A 20,086-nucleotide genomic window follows, 5' to 3' on the forward strand; every position below is an offset into this window, starting at 1 on the left:
TTATACTGAGAACTAGGCTGTCATAAATTGAATCCTTAAGCTTTGGAGATATCTTTAACGTTTATGTAGGACAACAAATCCATTGGTCGAACAATTGCTACTATTGTTCTATTATTCTTTGTTGTAATGCAGATTTCACGTCAATTCTTGCGATCAACTTTGATGCTATTCTTAATTTCTTTATACTTTACTACAGACATACTAAATTTTTAATAGTAAAGACTTGTGTAAGCCAAAACTAAGAATGAATTGCTAGTTCGTACTACTTAGTTCGCATTAGTGTCTAAATAAGTCTTCCGTATTCCACAGTAGTTCGAGAGAGAGAGAGAGAGAGAGATAGAGGATGAGAGAGACGATGATCGGGAATGAGAGACAGAGATGAGAGAAGAGAGAGAGAGAGTAGGAAACTCGTTTTTAGAAAATAGAAAGGCGGATTTGGCAGTAGATTTCAAGCGAAAATCGTCACCCTTTTCCATTTTAACTTCTGTGCGTTGTGCTCTTTTGCGAAAACGAGACTTGATCGAAAACACAGAATCACCGCGCTCACTCGTAAAACATGATCTACATAATCTACAACCTTTTTTTCACATAATTCTCAATGTCATTAACTCTTTCTTATTGCAATACACAGTGCAATGAGTAAACTAACCTTCTTACATTAATCTGGATAATATTGATAGCGAATATCCATAACGCACTCCTTTAAATCTGTTATAAAAGCAAGAAAGGCCTATAATCATCGAAGACCTTGGGGCAGGCACTTCCTCCTTAAATGGTCACAGGAAAGATCAAGACAAAGACATTTGTGGATTTTTATTGAATGTTGTTAATCATATACCGTCGGCAAAGTCAGTCTGTCGGTTAAAATTGCTCGCGGGAGTACAGAACTGAATTACCAGAAACTTTAGAAATACACCTCGGGGAAAAGGTGTCAATTATCAAGACAAGAGAAAGAGAGCGAAATGACGTCATAGTTGTACCAAAACAATGATCAGGTTCCAATAATACAAAATTCATCCCCGAGAACCCAAAATCACTTTCTCAAACAACACAATCGAGCTTTCAATAAAATGGACGATGGTAATATAATTATACAGCTTAGATTTTTCAATGAAGGCCTGTACACAAGGTTAGCAGGGTGCTTTTTTTGTCAAGACTTTATTGTTTTTATACAACTCATGGAAAAACAGAGCTGCATTCCAGCAATAAAATGTATTACTAATCCCTGTTTTTTATGACATATACTTAACTTACGTCGATATTAATTTTGTTGTTATGACGTATTGAAAATATTAGCAGGCATTTTCTAACCGAGTCCAAAACCGCGGAATAAAAGAGTAGATCTTACATCCTTTTAGAAGAGGTTGCGCGTCCAGTCGCGAGTTCGATCTCCCAGCTGAGAGTGAAGGAGACACGAAAAGTCGATCCTCTCCCGAGCGTTAATGTTGCGCACCACCGTAATTTCGGTGATTTTTTCGGCTCGCGTGAAGCAGGAGTGGTGTGGCTTCACCACGGCGTTCACATAAGACACACTGGCCTCCTGGCAGAACCCACAATACGGTGGAGTTACTCCGCCTCCACGCAAGAAACGAAAACAATCCATAGACAATATGCAGCAACAGAACTTGCAACAGCAGCAGTTGCAGCAACAGCAGCAGCAGCAGCAGCAGCAGGAGGCGACCAATGGCACAGCAATAAACGAAGTGCAACAGAATGGTATGGAACAAACCAACGGGTGCGAGGAAAATAACAGTGCTCACACGCAAAACGGGGTGATGAGGGAGGAAGAGTCAGCTGCTTCACACAACAAATTGAACACAGTGCAGCAGGAGATGGTGCGACTTATCGGGCAACATCTCATAGAACTCGGACTAAAGTGAGTCTTGGTTTCGTTGCTGTGATCCAAGTGTCAGAATAAAGTCTTTTTGTGAGTCTCATGCCCCGGTCTTACCACGCGAGGGGTCGTAACTCGCGTTTAATGGAGCCTCCAACATACGGTACATGCTGGTGTCAACCGAGGTCTTGACCTTCTCCTCAAAGGGGTATTTGGAGTGGAACAATTACAATTATCTCATGGGCGAGGCCTAATTATTAATGTCTGATCTAAACAAATTTACACTCGTAGTGTGTCCTCAACTCGTGAAATACTAGGAGGGTTTTCTTACTTTTTTTGTAATGTGATTCTGACGAAGTCCTAAGCCTTCAGTATAAAATTTCATTCGTAACTGTCCCTAGGGCAGGGGGAAACTTTGGGTTTTTGGTTTTTTGAAATGATTAAAAAATGGGGACATGTAGATTAAACCTTCCTATTCATACTTTTATTAGATGCGAGATCCTTGCCATGCTTGAGTTGACCTTGAAGGTACAGCTTCTTGCGATACCTAACCCTTCTTCTTTGGACATTAGGCTAGGTAGGCTTAGTGTTGTACTAATGGGTTTATAGGTAATCAAACCTGTCTGAAAAAAAGGGATAGGTAGGCTATTACCTAGTTTTGTCAGGCTGGCCATTTCTTTGGAATTTGTATCAGACTGGCCATTTTTGGAGTTTGTATGTACTACATTGACAGCATAGCCTACCTAGCTAGGTAGAACCCTTGGGGTCGAATCTCAGTTTTTGTATAGCTACTATAGGGAAACTCAAATACTAGGGTAAAAAAACTGCATTGTACAGGGGTGGACCATGTACGATCAATGTGTACAACCCCAAGAAAAGTACATTATAACGCGTCCTGACACCGGAGTAGAGGTCTTTAGCTCCGTTTCTCACCAACAACAAGTCGCATCTGATGCCCATCTCCGATGTCAGGACTAGTTATAATGTACTTTTTTTGGGGTTGTACACATTGATCGTACATGGTCCACCCCTGTATCATGCGGTTTTTTACCCTAGTAGTCAAAGGATAGTTTGCATAACAACAGTGTCAGGCCTTTCCAATGCGTAGTGTTACTTGGGAGAGTCTAAGGCATGGGGGCCTAAGCACCCCTGGCCAGGTCAGGGCCCAGCACCTCAAATAAGGTTAGGAAGGTAATGTCTGATTAGGTTAGGATGTGGCATTCCAGGAAAGGTTAGGTTTGTTTTCATTTACGGAACCTGTTCGCGTCATGCTACACTCGCCCCATGGCTGACAACTTAAAACGCAGGATAAACATAGAAAAGTAGAAGGTTCATGTATTTGGGTCGAAATTTATCTATACTTACTGCTAACAGACAGTCGGAAAATTGTGGTGAGTAAATATACCTTAAGTGTATTTCACTAAATGAAACTGGTCTTGGTTCATGGGAAGGTTATCATAAGGGTCAGTTATTCAATGGTGAATAGCTTGAAACAGTGTTAGTCATTATTTAATATTTAAGTGCTATTGCAGGTGTGCAACAGCAGTCGTTGCTGTACAGTTGTACGTACTTGTATATCAGTGAGATTTTATCGATTTAAGACTATTAGGTCACGATGCCAAATAACCTCTAAATCATTCATTCATTCATTAAGACTATTAGGAGTCAGATGGCAGAATGGGGTTACAAGTGATACCCTAAGAGGTAACTGATAGTGGTTTAAGGGAGAGGGAGAGAAGTGTGATAATGGAAGCTGTAGATATGTGGAGGATGAAGAATCGTGAAGATCAGAGCAACAGAATTTCACAGATACCCTGGGTAGTTTGCAGAGTACAGAGACAGAGATATTCAGTTTTACTTGCGGGGGTCCAAGGGCAGCCAAGCCCCCCCAGCATTCTAGGAAAGGTTAGGATTTCTCCTGCCTACCCTTGTCTCCCTATCCTGCAATCACTCTAGTGCTGTCATGCAGTATTGGAGGCAAGGATGTCGCATATGCACGCACACGCACATACATAACTTTGTGGAAAAGTGAGGCATTAAGTATAGGCTACTATGTGGTTACCATTTTGGCCTAGAGTCCATCTCATTTTCCAGTGAGGTAACTGGTATGTATAGATATGTTTTCATTTCTGTAAAACCTCAATCTACGGAGGAACAAGACAGCCAGAGGACGAGGTGTAATTGCATACATTACTATTTCTTGATATATTGTGCATTGGCACACTTGAACTGTTTGGATTTCATTATTGTATATAACGTTTATCTGTAAAACTTACCTAAAATAAAACTATGAAACCTGTAATGGCTGACTAGATATAAAAGTGCTGTATAAAAACAGCCATACTATAATAGATTCACATTAACCTTGCATATGATGTCTAGGCCATTTGCTTATGATGCTCCTGATTGGCTGTTGATAAGCCAAGCACAGGGCTAGAAACTCTCAGTCTCGAGAGAGAGTTCACATAGGTAGGATGTATGTTCCACCTCTCCTGAGAGATGCATATTTAAAGATGTATCCCTCAGGAGAGGTGGAACATACAACCTGCCTATGTGAACTCCCTTGAGAGACTGAGAGTTTTTAGCCTTGTGATTGGCTTATCAACAGCCTATCAGGAACCACGGGTTCCATGCAATGCAAAAACACCATACAAACAAACAATCTGCTATAGTTAACATTTCAAAATACACAGTGTCACAAAGTACAATAAGTTGAATAAATGACTATATATATAAATAGGGAATACAAAATAAGAAGAAACTCTGAATCATGAAAGAGGCAGTATACAAAATCAAATTGATATATAAATATTAAGTAAAAATCTTTACAAATAAACATTATAATAAAAACCGTTACTTTCCATTGTTTGCTAGTTTTAGCTTTTGACTTCCAGTAACCTGCTTTTCTTTCATCATTCGATTTTATTGTCTCCTGACCCCTATAACAATGTACACAGCTATTTACACAAAATGAAGCTATGAAAGGGGTATTGCAAATGCAGTACGGCACAACATACATTCTTTACTTGTGATGAAAAAACTGCTGCTTTCAAATATTCGCTTAGCACTGCTTGCTAGTTTTAGATGTTAATGGATTACCATAAAGATATTTATTACAATGTGTTGGTAATAAAATTCATTGTTTGTTTTTCATCAAAATTTTAATTATTTTGTTGTTAATTGCATTGTACGTAGATGGTGGTGGTGCATTTATGTAATATGTTGAAAGCTGGTACTGATTACTTTGTGTGAATCACAGCCTTATACTTTGATGCATCATATACCTAGGCTCTTGCACTGCATTGCAGGCATGACTCTCAGGAGTGGATCAAGTAGAAGCAATGTACAAGTAAATGACAGCATGTCAGCTGTAATCTGATCTTGGTTAAGTTTTTTTTTTTTTTTTTAAAGAAAACATTAGGTAGCCAGAAATCTTAGCATGATTGCATAAATCAAAGGGGAGAGATTTAAAAGGGAAAAATCTTAATCTTAATATTTCATGCTTAAGCTTGACATTTTCATGGAAATTTATTCCATGAGAGGCAATAATTGAATTTTGAGAGGATCACTTTTAATATTTTTCAGACTAGTTTACATTATCATGTGTCTATGTGCTTTCCCTTGTGCAATAGCCTCTTGAGTAAGGACATTGTACTACTCTGTTTTTAAGTTGATTGATTTTGGTATTAAGGAAGCTTTAGACAGGCCTATTACTACAGGATTAGATACATATATTTGTAATAATACTGAGTAATATTTTAAAATAATCATGTCACCCTATATATAATAGACCATGTCAACATTTTTAAACTGATAATCATGATTGTTGATTCAAATACTATTAATTACAACAAGTCAAATACTAAATACTACAGTTGATTTATATAACAAAGTATAGATTTCCCTTTAATGCACGTGGCATTGGAGGCCCAGATAAGTACATAATACTGTTTTAATCAGCACAACGCCACAAGATTTACAATGCTTACATAATAGAATATAGGTAGAGGGCTGGGCCTCTTAATGGGGTGTTTTTCAATATTTACAAACAGTAATATCCGGTATAAGTTTGCTTGCATTGGAATATAGTGAAAGACTATAAAGATTTTGCTTTGAGAATAAAGCTAAGAGAAATATTAGGAGTCAAATGGCAGATAGAGTTAGAAAAGAGACCGTAAGTAACAAGTTTAGTTTAGTTTCACGTATAGAAGACATAATGGTGAAAGGTGGATAGAGATGACTTGGACGAGGACATGTCCTGAAGTATGTGATGGTGTCAGCTGGACACCTGTGGACACCAGAAGAGTTGGGAATTTTGGCCTTTGCATCATGCAGTTTTGTAGGTCATGATGATGATGATGAACTAATTATTAGAAAGGTTAAACATTAACCTGCAAAAAGAAAGCATCCAAGAGGATAACCCAAAACTTACATAAACTCTAAACTAAGATGTAATATGAAACTGACTTGAAATTATGACTGTGTTTGTAATATGAAACTGACATGAAATTATGACTGTAAGCACTGCTGCAGCATGGGAACTGTAGGAAACTAACAAGTTTATCATGTTCAGTTTTATGAAGTCTGATGAGCTAGTTAGGAGGAAAGGGAGAAAACAATCAGTAAGCAGGACACAGCATGCACACTGGAATTATTTGGATTATGACAGTAGTACGTACATACCAGTCTGTCCGGTGAGACTGGAATTTTCTTGTCATCAGTAAATAAAGCCTACATAATTAATGAGGTGTAAAATGTAAACATTTTATTTCCACATTAAGCCAGATCATCACTCCTTATCTTTATTGTCAAATTGTATTTTCTGCAAGGAAGTTTACTTATTGTTCACTGAGTAAATATAAAGTCTGTTATAGTGAGATTCTGCTGGAGTACATAAAGGTTTGGAGGAGAAGAGGCTATGGTGCCAAGTTTCAAGTTCAATAACAAGCATATAGTGACAAAACAGAGTTGGGTTAGTCACAAATTATTACTTTGGTCAGAACTAGTAGTACGTACAGTGGTCTAGTTTTGGTCATAGTTGGTGCAGTGGCAAGGTTGGTAGTGCTAGTTGGTTACAAAGTTCTTGTGCATGACCTAGGACTGTCAGTAGCTACTCAGACATGATATTTTTGGCCTAAAGTAACCAACACATATCCTGATGGTTTTTGTACCATTTTAATTAATAAGTGCATATAGTTTTTCATCCTGAATTGTTGATGGTAATCTGCTATAGTATATTTATTTGTATTGGGTCATTACGTGTGCACATATGGCTGTGATGAGCATGTTAGTTGCCAGTACGTAATTTCTTTCCTTACATTTTAACCTAACAAAAAATATTTTATTACTGTTGTATTATAGAATATGGTTGTAATAGAAACATGGAAAATTACTTTAACCATTTTAATATCAGCTTTGCCTGTGGAGCAGTGATCAGACTTATGATAAACGTATATCTGGTAAATACTTGTTTCTTTGTTGAAGTATCGTCTGTTAAATATTCCCAAAAATCCATTTCTACCTTAAGGTGGTAGCATTTAAATGAGTACTTATTTGCCTGTGTGACAATGATTAAACTGTGTGCAATTATACAATATATCTGGTAAATCACATTTCAGTGCTGAAATATCATCAAATAAAATTTATTCCCCAAAATTAGTTTCTTTGGGTGAAAGCATTTAAATGTGTGATACTTAGTTAAATGGATGATGATGATGATGATTTTGTCTTTGCCAATTACTTAAGACTTTCATATTGATACTTATATCATTTTTTGTTTATCTGACCTTTGTAAGTCCAAGAACTAATTGTTCTTGAAAATTAAAAAGGGGCCTCTTTTTCAAGTTAAATTTAGCACTTGATTTTGGCTTTTAACCTACTTTGGTGCTTAAGGTTATCAATTGCCCCATTTAAATTTGTTTAAAGTGATTTGTTGCTGTATGTTGTTTTGGAGGATGATTTTACTTATCCTAGATCTGTGTCGTATTCCACAGGGTAGTATTCAGGGACTTTTGTATACTGTTGTATTTATTATCTATGCACTCTCCTTAGACAAAATAAAGTAGGAACTAGCTTTAATACAGTAGTTTTAAATAAGGTTAGTAGTATTTGGTTTAGTTGGCAAATGATGAGGTTGACAGCAAACTGATACATTACTTGTAAGTCAGTATTACACCTGTGTTCCTAGTTTAAAGTTCACTAGTAATGAACACTAGAAGCAAGGGACAGTCAGTATGATGCTCTTATACAATGTCTTAGACTGAACACACACATGACCAGCAACAAAGTTGAATCTTGGTGCTTTTTCATTTACAGCTTTCTTTTTCATAGCACCTAAATATTTGACTTAACATAACAGAGTAAAACTCCATAAGTAGCTACTTATTAAGTATCAACATGTGGATGAGTTTAGATAATTTGAGATTGTTTCTGTTATGCTACAGCCACTGAAGTTAGTAATGCTCGTCAGCAACAGCATTTACTATGTAATGTATAGTTTTCAGGAGTTTAGAGAAGCTGGAATCACGAGGCATCTGAAATAGAGACGAATGACCCTTGAGAAAATGCACCCTCTATTTCATTAACTGCTATGCTTGTAACATTAGGACAGAAGTATATATTGCATTGGGTTGAAGAATTATGAGGTACCAGACCACCAACGTGCAGTTCTGGAAGCCTTTAAAGGGTAGCCGAAAGGATTTGCCTTGAAAGGAGGGGGAAAATGGGAGGACAAGGAAGTTTGGCAGGTAGGTTGGAAGAGGCCAAAGACACCGGATTTCAAAGGTGAAATGTAGAAAGGAACATTTGAGCCACATAAATGATGCAGAAATTTTATCAACAATCAGTGGCAACATCTCATATATGAGGGCTGCACATGTAGTCGGAAATTCTTTATCATTGCCATCAGTATATTTCTTGAAGACTTTTTTTTTCCTTTGATTAGTGCTATTGTTTTTCATTCTTGATAAAAGTGGTGGAAAGATATACTTCACTATCTTAAAAATTTAAATGTGATTTCAAAATCTTGAGCCTTTTGGTAGGTCGTCAGCATACTACGTATATCATGCATTCGATAATGTTTTTCTTCTTCATAGGGTTGAGCTGGATCTGTTATTAAGTTTTTGTTTGCCTTGCAGAAAGAGTGCCGACTTGCTCATGTCAGAATCTGGGTGCCGTCTTGATCACCCGGCAGCAGCAAGATTTCGACAATGTGTGATGGATGGTGAATGGTCGAAAGCAGAAACGGCCCTAAATGAGCTGCGAAACATGCTTGATGACCCTGCTAGTCTTAAGGTGCAGTATTTTATGCTATAATTTTAAAGTATACCTTCAACAGCTAAGCTGGACTCCATTTCATTTTTACAAAAATTCTATGTGTATAAATTTTTTTTTTCTGGTTGGTTCTGGTTGGAAGTCATAGCATTTATCAGATGGGGTTATCATTACATGTACTACTAATTAATTGTAAGGTTAATGTATGCACAACTAAAACCATTCATGTATGATTAAATGTAATAACTATGCATTAACCATAGTAATTCAATCATATTTCTTGAAAAGTTATTAAAAATAAATGTTTAGGGATTACTATATAGGAATCACCTGTCTAATGTCTGTCACTTTTTCTTGTCCTTAACTCATAGTTATTAATAGTGATAATCGTATGGAATAAGTTCCTAAGGGTGGTGTGTTTTTTAATGCAAAAGTTGTTTCCTCAGCAAGTTACTGGTATACATATTGGATATCCTAAGACAATGGAAAGATATTGAGCTGCAGGAAGTTATTATTTTCCTTTTAAACTTTATGCCCACTCAGGCAGTCATCTACTGAGAGTCAAGATAATGTCTGTGATGCAAAAGTACACATGTATTTATGATGAGGCAGGTGGAATGGTATCAGTGGAGGGCCAGAACTGCTAAATTTTGATTGGTTAGATAAGCTGCCAGATGCCTTTGTTGTGGTGTCTGACTCCTTATGTTTTGAGGCCTCCATGGATTTATTTAGGAGGAAGAGTTATTGGGAAGGTTGGCTGGTTGGGAGCTTAGGACATTTGTATTCTCATTACTATCATTAAGACTATCTTATGTGGTAGTGATAAATACTGTGTTACTGTAACCTGATTCCAGTGTTACTGTAACCTGTACATGTAATGACATGGCAACTTGGTATAGTTTCATGTTTGTCCATCGTGCCATCAGTTTTTTTTTTTTTTTTTTTTTTTTTTTTTTTTTTTTTTTTTTTTTTTTTTTTTTTTTTTTTTAGGGGCCAACATCCAGGCATCAATAACCTGTGGTTTTTGCTGGCTTCCTTTAAAAATTTACAAGCTGTAACATTGAAACTTGGTTGGATAGTCACCCATTTTAAGCGATTTATTGCTAGAGGTTGTGTATTGTATAGACCTAAAATATGAAATACTCACAAACCATATTGTATTTTTTTTTTTTTTTAGGAAATGCGATTTTTGCTACTAGAACAAAAATACTTGGAGTTGCTGGAGAGTGGTAGGGCTATGGAAGCTCTTACTTGTCTTAGATCGCAACTTACTCCTCTTCAACACAATATGGACCGTGTGCATCAACTATCAAGGTATGTATCTGTGCACTGTATTATTTATAGCTTGAATTTTGACATGTAATTGTTTTATTTGTAACTTATATTGATTATGAGTGTTACCATTAGGGCCATGTTATTTGTGTTGGCATTCAAGGAACTGTATAGATTTTTTTAGAAACTAATCAATTTTGTTTGGAATTGATTTTTTGGTTGATCCCATAAGTTTTAACGTATGTGTTTTGTTATGACTTGCGTTATCATTTATTTGTGCTTTGTTTTTGGATATTAAAAAATTTTGTCCTATAGGTCAGTCTAGTGTATTCAGTTCTTGATGGGTTGTTCCAGACCTTTGATCATTTCCTAAAAGAGGGGTATTCATCAGGTGTTAAAATCTTAGCTATTTACAGCTTGATGTTCATGTCCAACCCTGAAGAGCTTCGAGTTGCAGCCCAGTGGTCAGGTATGGGAAAGGAATCTCGGAAAGGGCTTATGGACCGCCTTCAGCATTTCCTGCCACCATCCATAATGCTTCCTCCTCACAGGTATGGCAAGACACTTTACCTTCTTTGACTATTGTGAGTTTTGATGTATAACCTTAGGTAAGTTCTGATATTTTGGACCTAGTATGTGGAATTGCACTTGTCCTATAAAGAGAGTTACTCTTGATAGGTGCCACAAAAATAGAAATGCCTTTACAAACAGTAACAAACACCTAAATTAATCAGACTTCCTTACTTGTCAGATGCATAATTATCATGAATTGTTGCTCTGGTACCTTGGTACACTTGATGAATGGAACTCTTAAAATGTGCATTAAATGTACAGTGCAGTTTAGATTATGCTAGGAACTGTTGAATTATTAGCTATGGGATTTTAGAAAGATTTCAAGGGTAGGCTGTTAGGCTCGATGATACTTATTAGAAGGCAAGACCTTTGAAGCATTTGAGAATTTTAGGGCTATTGTATTATATGAGACACTTCTTATATAATGATACATTGTATGCATAACACTAGGCACCAAGGGATTGCTTAATTTGTAGTCATTTTAATCTGAAGTGATTAAAATTTGAATGGCTGCAAATGATGTTATCATAATCTCTAAGGATTAAAAGTGGTCTTATATACAAGTGCAAAGTAATTAATTGTTGTCCTTTATTACAGACTTGAAACGCTGATTTTACAAGCTGTTGAACAGCAGCGTACACAGTGTGCCTACCATAATACTCGTAGTGACAGTCAGGTTAGTAAAGAAAGGTTTTAAAGTTGGTAGAGGCAATGGGAATATCAGTAGTTCAGAGGGATGATTCAGTATTTAATTATTTATTTTTAATATAATTGGTTATTTATATGATTAGTCATTAATGTTAATGCTCTCCTCTAAACTTTATTTAAAAGCAGATGTTATTATTGGAAGCTATGCTATGTAGTGCTTGTAATGAAAAAGCTAGCATAAGTAAAGATTTTGGTAACTGTGGGCCAGTGTTCATCTTCCTTGTATTATTGATATATTAATTTTTAAGAGCTTTAGTAACTAAATTGGAACAGATTAGGTAGTTTACCCAGACTGCTGAGTCAAAACAATAGACTAATACAGTTCTACTATGAGATTCAGGGCTTCTGTAACACGGTTTTTTGGCAATAACTTTTTATCTATGCATTTCATAGATATAACGGTTCTACTATGAGATTCAGGGCTTCTGTAACACGGTTTTTTGGCAATAACTTTTTATCTATGCATTTCATAGATATAACGCTTATTCAGAATACACATTATATCTACACATAAATTTTGACTGTATTCTGCATTACATAGGTTGAATAAATTTGGTATTTATAATGTAAAAGTGCCTTATTTTGAAGACGGGCCAACTTACTCAGAGATAAGGTTTCGAACGCACTTGTTACGTAACTTATGACAGCATTTCTTCCCTCTTTCTCGATGGATGATTGGCTATACGTAACGAAGGCTATACCTCTGGCAGCAATGACAAAAATTTAAATACAAGCAAAGCAGTACACCTTTATGAACTCTGAATCCTCTCCACTGATAACTGTCATAATGAACAAACTAACAAAATATTTTTGTACATGAACTTCCCTGCCAGATATATACTTAGCTTAGGTCTCTGACGTCACGACAGAAAATTCAAAACTCGCGGCACATGCTACAGGTAGGTCAGGTGATCTACCTTACCCGCCGCTGGGAGTCGGGTAAAAGAACCAGTCCCCCTTTCTTGTCAGATTATTTCTGTCGCCGGCTGGACAACACCTGTTGTTCAGTACCTTACGATAGTTAAAATTCGTTCTCGTTGCCGACGATTTGGATTTTGGTGAAGTACCCTTTGTTTGTTGGCTTGGCATACGCTTTTTGGACTGGAACAATTCATTTCTCTAGGAAGGTTGCACCTCAGACCCCTACAGTTCTTCCTGACGAGGAACTGGGATCGGAAATCTCAAGGTCTGGACTTTGCGTTCAAGATTTCACAAGAGATAAAAGAGGATCTATGTTGGTGGCTAAACCCTCTATTGTTCAAGGAAGGCCTTTCCTTGCAGGTTCGCAACCCCAACCTAGTGTTGTATGCAGACGCTTCGGACAAAGGTTGGGGAGCTACTCTCGGGTCGAGAGAAGTGTCAGGCACCTGGATGGGGGATCAGGTGTCCTGGCACATCAACAAGAAGGAACTAACAGCGATTTGGTTAGCTCTCAAGACCTTCGAACCCGTCGTAAAAGGGAAATATGTTCAGATCAACTCCGACAACACTACAGCCCTGGCTTACATTCGGAAACAGGGGGGACTCACTCTTTCTCCCTGTACGAGACAGCGAGATCGCTCCTCTTGTGGTCAGAGGAAAGGAACATAAGCTTCTCACCAGGTTCGTACAGGGAGAAATAAATGTCAGAGCGGATCTGCTAGCAGAAGGAATCAAGTCCTTCCCTCAGAGTGGACTCTGCACGCGGACGTATGCCAGGAGCTGTGGAGGACGTGGGGCAGGCCCCACCTCTCGATCTATTTGCGACCTCCAGGAATAGCGCGGATAGATCTATACTGCTCCCCTATTGCAGACCCAAGAGCAGTGGCAATAGATGCATTCCTGATGGATTGGAGGAATCTGGATCTTTACGCGTTCCCGCCTTTCAAGATTATAGGTGAAACGTTAAGGAAATTCGCAGCGTCAGAGGGAGCAAGGATGACGTTGATAGCTCCGTTCTGGCCGCCCACGACTGGTTCACAGAGGTACTGGAATGGTGGCTGGTGGATGTCCCAAGATCCCTACCTCTAAGAGTCGATCTGCTCAAACAGCCCCACTTCGACAGGTTTCACAAAAACCTCCCGCTCTCAGTCTGACTGGATTCAGACTATCAAGTCTCTCGTCAGAGCTAAGGGCTTTTCGGCAAAGTCTGCAAGGGCTATTGCCAATGCAGTAGACCTTCCACATCTAGAGTCTACCAGTCGAAGTGGGATGTTTTTCGACGCTGGTGCAGGACTCGTAAAGTTTCCTCCATCCAGTACTCTGTGACTCAGATAGCAGATTTCCTTATCTTCCTGAGGGAAAAATGTGGGTTGGTTGTCTCCACCATCAAGGGATACAGGAGCATGCTTTCCTCAGTTTTTAGTCATAGAGGATTAAACATATCTGAGGACAAGGACCTCCATGATTTAATCAGATCGTTTGAAACGGTTAAAAGAACCTCCTCCTTAGTGCCTAGCTGGAATCTAGATGTAGTGCTGCTCTTCCTGAGGTCCTCAAGGTTCGAACCTCCCCATGCTGCTTCGTTCAGAGACCTTTCGATGAAGACTCTTTTTCTCTGTGCGTTAGCGTCAGCGAAAGGGAGGGTCAGCGAGCTGCAGGCTCTAGAAGGTGAGGTAGGTTTCCAAGGAGGCTCCGCGGTTTGCTCTTTTCTTCCGGCTTTCTAGCCAAGAATGAAAAACCCTTCGCCGTGGCCAGGAGCTTCGAAATCAAAAAGCTTATCCTCCTTAGTTGGGACAGAAGAGGAGAGATCTCTTTGCCCGGTGAGAAGCCTGAAATATTATCTTCAGAGGAAGAAAGACTTGCTGCTAATGAGAGCAATCTCTGGTGCTCTGTAAGGGACCCAAGTAGGCCCTTATCAAAAAAAAATTGCACTCTCATTCTTTATCAGGAATGTTATTAGAGAAGCACACTTCTTGCAATCAGCAACAGTTTAACCTTCTGAAAGTCAAGGCGCACGAAGTACGGGCCATCGCGACGTCTTTTGGTTTCTTTCAAGAAGAATTTGTCATTACAAAACCTTATGAAGGCCACTTTTTGGAGGTGTAAATCAGTCTTCTCTAATCACTACCTAAAGGACGTATCGATTACGTATGATAAGTGTTTTGGGCTAGGCCCTTACGTATCGGCGGATTCAGTGCTGGGGCAGGGAGCTGAAACACATCCTTTTTAATCCTTTTCCCTGTTAGTTTTAAGTTTGAGTTTTTGGTTGTACGAAGGAGGTTGCAGGAGCAGCTCCTTCTTTCGTATACTAATGTTAGTATTTGGTTAGGTGATCGGTTGTGCTTGAGGCTCCTTGCAATTGGTAGTGATAGGTCTGGCATCTAAGCGGGTTGATCCCCATTGACCAGACCTGCTTGGTATTCTGCCAAGTAAATGGACTCAGTTCCCATTGGTAGACCCAAAGAGTTCTTCAGCCATATGGTCACGCCCTCGCTGAGACTCTTTAGGCAAACGCAGACTAATAGACAGTAACTATCAAGTCTTCTGCCCTAAATCAGGTAAGAACCAGAGGTTTATATTATGTATTCCTTTAACATGTGTTGTCCCCACTTTAATTCTAAGTAAGTATGTGTCTTTCCCTCCACCAAGGGTGTCAATCAGCTAAGTATATATCTGGCAGGGAAGTTCATGTACAAAAATGATATTGTTAGTATACAATAAAGTTTTGTACATACTTACCTGGCAGATATATACGATTGATGGCCCGCCCAGCCTCCCCTCAGGAGACAGGTGGAAGAAAATAACCTGACAAGAAAGGGGGACTGGTTCTTACACCCGCCTCCCAGCGGCGGGTGAGGCGGGGTAAGGTAGATCACCTGACCTACCTGTAGCGTGTGCCGCGAGTTTTGAATTTTCTGTCGTGACGTCAGAGACCTAAGCTAAGTATATATCTGCCAGGTAAGTATGTACAAAACTTTATTGTATACTATCAATATCATGTTAATAAATACAAAAACACTTCGATTATTAGTCTAACTCCCAAAATAAGTGTCCTAGGAAATGATAATCTACTTTATAGGTCACAATCAGATTGACAAGATGTAGGGAATAGTTGGTAATTTTCAAAGACATAATAGACAAGCTTGATTTGATAACTGGTGTATCCAATGTCAAGCAATTTTTATTTATCGGCTATCTACCTATTTACTTAAAAAAAAAAAAAAAACCTTCACCGATAATTATCGTCAGAATGATGACTTCACGAGGCTCCACCCACTTTGGCCTCGTTATAATTCAGGATAACAATGAAGGCTATCATGGACATTGTTGTATTAGAAAATCTAACTTCTGGCTATAAAAACTAATTTCTCGAGTAGTTGTAAGAAGTGCTAAATGATCCTCAGGGATCCCAGCAGTTGGCCTAAACGTTTAATTCATGTATATTGCTGCTATTACTAATTTTGCGGCACTACTGCTACAGTAGTATTACTACGCTAGCACAGATACCCCACTCACATCTATGTATTGTTCCGCCATTCATAAAGTCTTTATATCCAACATGGTCGTGCAGACTAAACAAGAAGAAAAAAAATTATATCGGATGATCCATTGGTCTGCTGGAGATTTTAGCACATATAAGCTTGTATTTAATTTGGATAAAAATCTTATTTTCACAAGAATAGTTATATAAAGACTGTTTACATACAATCTCTCTCTTTCTCTCTCTCTCTTGGTGGCATAGTTAATAGTTAATGGAAATGTTCAAAATCCTGAATGACATTACAAGTATCATAATCACATTACGCTAAATACAAATCAGACCATAAACATTGGATTTAAACTAGAAACTGAATAATTACCTATTCAGGCTATAGTAAGTATGGCCACGGGCTTTAAATGGAGTTTTGCAACCATGGGGATAATTCCAAATGATGTTAGCCATTCTTGACTACTATGGGTTTCAGAGCCGATGGAATAAGGTGAATGGGTTTCTGTCTGGTTGGTGGATGGGCGGGGCAACATTTCGTAAAATGTTGTTTACCTTGCTTATGTAATGAATGTTTTTCAACTCTTGGCTCGCAATCATTGGGCATGGTGACGGCTAGATCATTTTTACTCTATAAAAATTAAAACTGTTGGGTTTAGGTTATTGATAATGCTAATAAAATTTGTGTGTAGTTGTAAAATGTCAACTTTCAGCTACATCCTTTGCTTTGATAAGGAGCAAAATCAAAAAAACCGTGTTACAGAGGCCCCGAATTTCATAGTAGTTGGGTGACTTGAAATTCAACAAAGGTTGTAAGAAAGGTTAATTATTATCATCCATGTTGGTTATGTAGTTTCTGAAGGTAGGTCAACAGAAATTAGTATAAATTCTGAAGAGACGTGTAATTCAATTCATTCACATTTAAGGTATAAGGTGCTATCTGCAAGTGTGGACTAATGGAGCATGAAGTGAAGAAACATTGTTTGGTCAGTTATATCATAGTTTTGGTCAATTAGGCATTGTTACTGCAGATAAGGACAGTATTAGCTCAAGAAGTGTCCATAATAACTAGTTAAAGGTATGGGAATGCGTAATGGTTGGAAGGCAAGTATATATTAACCCTTTTATGCTGATTGGACGTATTAAACGTTGACATAAATTGTGTCTCAGGTGCCGATTGGACATATAAAACGTCGACATAAAAAAGTTTTTTTAAAAATTCGCGGAAAAATACTTATAGGCCTACCAGCCGAAAACTTTTGAATCATGCGCCTTGGGGGATGCTGGGAGCTTACGGATCAAGGCGTTGTTTTGTTTACAATCGTTACGCAGGCGCGCAAGCGCGAATTTCTTTCTTATCGCACTAAAAACTATCAGTGACACATCTCAGAAATTATTTTGTCACTTTGACATAATTTTTGCACCATTTTAGATTAGCCATTACATGGAGTAGTATATATGAAAATGTGCGCAATTTCATGTAGAATGCAACAAAAAAATACTTATGATTGTAGCTTTTATCAGTTTTGAAATATTTTCATATAAATGACAATAAGTGCCAAAATTTCAACCTTCAGTCAACTTTAACTCTACCGAAATGGTCGAAAAACGCAATTGTGAGCTAAAACACTTATATTCTAGTAATATTCAATCATTTACCTTCATTTTGCAACAAATTGGACGTCTCTAGCACAATATTTTTATTTATGGTGAATTTTTGAAAAAAACTTTTTCCTTACGTCCGCGCGGTAACTCTTACGATAAATTTTTTTGTGCGATTGTCGTAATGTTTGCACCATTTTCAATTTGCCGTTACTTAAAGTTTTATATATGGAAATGTGTGCAATTTCATGCACAATAAATCTAAAAACAACCCATGGTTGTAGCTTTTATCAGTTTTGAAGTATTTTCATATATATAACGATAAGTGCCAAAATTTCAACCTTCGGTCAACTTTGACTCTAACAAAATGGTCGAAAAACGCAATTGTAAGCTAAAACTCTTATATTCTAGTAATATTCAATCATTTACCTTCATTTTGCAACAAATTGGAAGTCTCTAGCACAATATTTCGATTTATGGTGAATTTATGAAAAAAATTTTTTTTTCCTTTCATCCGCGCGGTAACTCTTCCGAAAAAAATCAGAAATTTTTTCGTGCAATTGTCGTAATGTTTACACCATTTTAAATTAGCCTTTACATAAAGTTTTATTTATTAAAATGTGCACAATTTCATGTAGAATACAACAAAAAATGATTGAAGGTTGTAGCTTTTCTCATTTTCGAAATATTTGCATATAAATCACGATAAATAGAAAAAAAAAAAAAACACGTTTCATTTCAACTTTGGAACTCTACCGGAAATAGGTTCGAAAAAAACGCAATTGTAAGCTAAAACTCTTACAAAGTCCTAGTAATATTCCTATTGTCCCAGTCCTTTTATCTTCATTTTGAAACAAATTCGAAGTCTCTTGCACAATATTTAGGTTTATGGTGAATTTTTAAAAAACTTTCCTTCCCTCTGTGCGGATTCTCTGCCGCAAATCTCCGAAATGCGTACGTCGCATTATCGTTATATTTGCTCCATTTCATATTAGGCGTTTCATAGAGTTTTATATATGAAAATGTGCGCAATTTCATGTAGAATACAACTAAAAATAATTTAAGGTTGTAGCTTTTCTCATTTTTGAAATATTTGCTTATAAAAAAAATATATAAAAAAAATTCGACATTCGGTCAACTTTAACTCGTCCGAAACGGTCGAAAACTGCAATTGTAAGCTAAAACTCTTACAGTATAGTAATATTCAATCATTTATCTTCATTTTGAAACAAATTATAAGTCTCTAGAACAATATTTAGATTTATGGTGAATTTTTGAAAAAAAAATTTTTACGTCTGCGCGTTACGAATTCATGCATAATTTTGTGATAATATTTTCTCTGTGTTGCTTTGATTGTTTTACAATGTGTTATATACCAAAATGATCGCAATTCAGTGTACAATACAACGAAAAAAATTAACTCGTTAGCTTTAGCCGTTTTGCTCACAGCGCGATTTGAATACAATGATATATGAAATTTTGTTTTCGCGTTATCATATATCGCATTATTTATATATGATAATGATTTTTTTTTTCCATTCTGATGGTTGCATACTAAACTTCAGGCAATGAGAAAAAAAGGTGCCAAAAATGAAATCTTAATCTTGAAAACTAAGCGCGCTGTGATTTTTTGAAAAAAAAAAAAAAACAAAAAAAAAAAATTCCGCTTCGGCTCTCACTCCGAGACCGCCTCGGCATACAGGAGACGATTTTTATTATACCCCTTCGGCGTAAGAGGGTTAATATGAATGTGTCTTTCTTCAGCTAGGTTCCTTTTTGATATTTGCCTGAAAAGGAAGTAAATTCTTCCAGCAATATAAGAAAGAAAGAGAGAATCATCTTTCTCACTTTGTGTGGCAAGTGTGTATGCAAGAGAACTGCTGTATTCATCCTTTGACTTAGGGAAAATAGGACTCCATTTAAGAGTAGATTAGTCGTTAATTTTTCCTTTACAGGCAGTCCCCGGGTTACATCGTCAAAAATCCTAAGAAAACCTTACTTTTAATGCTTTGGGTGCATTGAAAACTATGTAAACTGCATTCTTATGGCATTGTTCATCAAAATAACCTTCAAATATTGATTATTTTGCATTTTTGGTGTGTCATTTCATCTGCCAGATGAGCGTTGTAGTCGTCGTAACCCTGGAAATAATGTCTGATGAATATAATCGAAAAGCGTCGTAACCTCGGAACGTCGTAAGCCGAGACCGTTGTAACCCGGGGACTGCCTGTATTTGCTGTTCAGTTTGCTAAATTGATTCTGCTCCAGTATTCTTTCATCACTTGAGGAGAGATCCTTTATAACAGTTTCAAGTTTTTTTGGACTTTGGGTGGGAATTAAATCATTCTGAGGCTGTATTTTAGGTGAAAGGAAGAAGGCCAAATATAAATTTTGACATACTAATGATTTGCATTTAT

General features: G+C 37.4%; 1 protein-coding gene across 2 annotated transcripts in view; it reads left to right on the forward strand.

Annotated features, from left to right (window-relative positions):
- The first annotated feature begins 1,403 nt into the window (after positions 1-1,403).
- The window catches only part of LOC135210133 (WD repeat-containing protein 26-like), a 54,377-nt gene continuing 35,694 nt past the window's right edge, over positions 1,404-20,086 (forward strand). For both annotated transcript variants that reach the window (XM_064242950.1, XM_064242949.1), the window contains exons 1-5: positions 1,404-1,876; positions 8,971-9,127; positions 10,284-10,420; positions 10,795-10,929; positions 11,549-11,627. In XM_064242950.1, coding sequence (XP_064099020.1) covers positions 1,611-1,876; positions 8,971-9,127; positions 10,284-10,420; positions 10,795-10,929; positions 11,549-11,627 — 774 coding nt within the window. In that variant the 5' untranslated portion in view covers positions 1,404-1,610. The remainder of the gene's footprint in view (positions 1,877-8,970; positions 9,128-10,283; positions 10,421-10,794; positions 10,930-11,548; positions 11,628-20,086) is intronic.

The sequence above is a fragment of the Macrobrachium nipponense genome, chromosome 39 (assembly GCF_015104395.2).
Source record: "Macrobrachium nipponense isolate FS-2020 chromosome 39, ASM1510439v2, whole genome shotgun sequence".
Classification (NCBI taxonomy): domain Eukaryota; kingdom Metazoa; phylum Arthropoda; class Malacostraca; order Decapoda; family Palaemonidae; genus Macrobrachium; species Macrobrachium nipponense.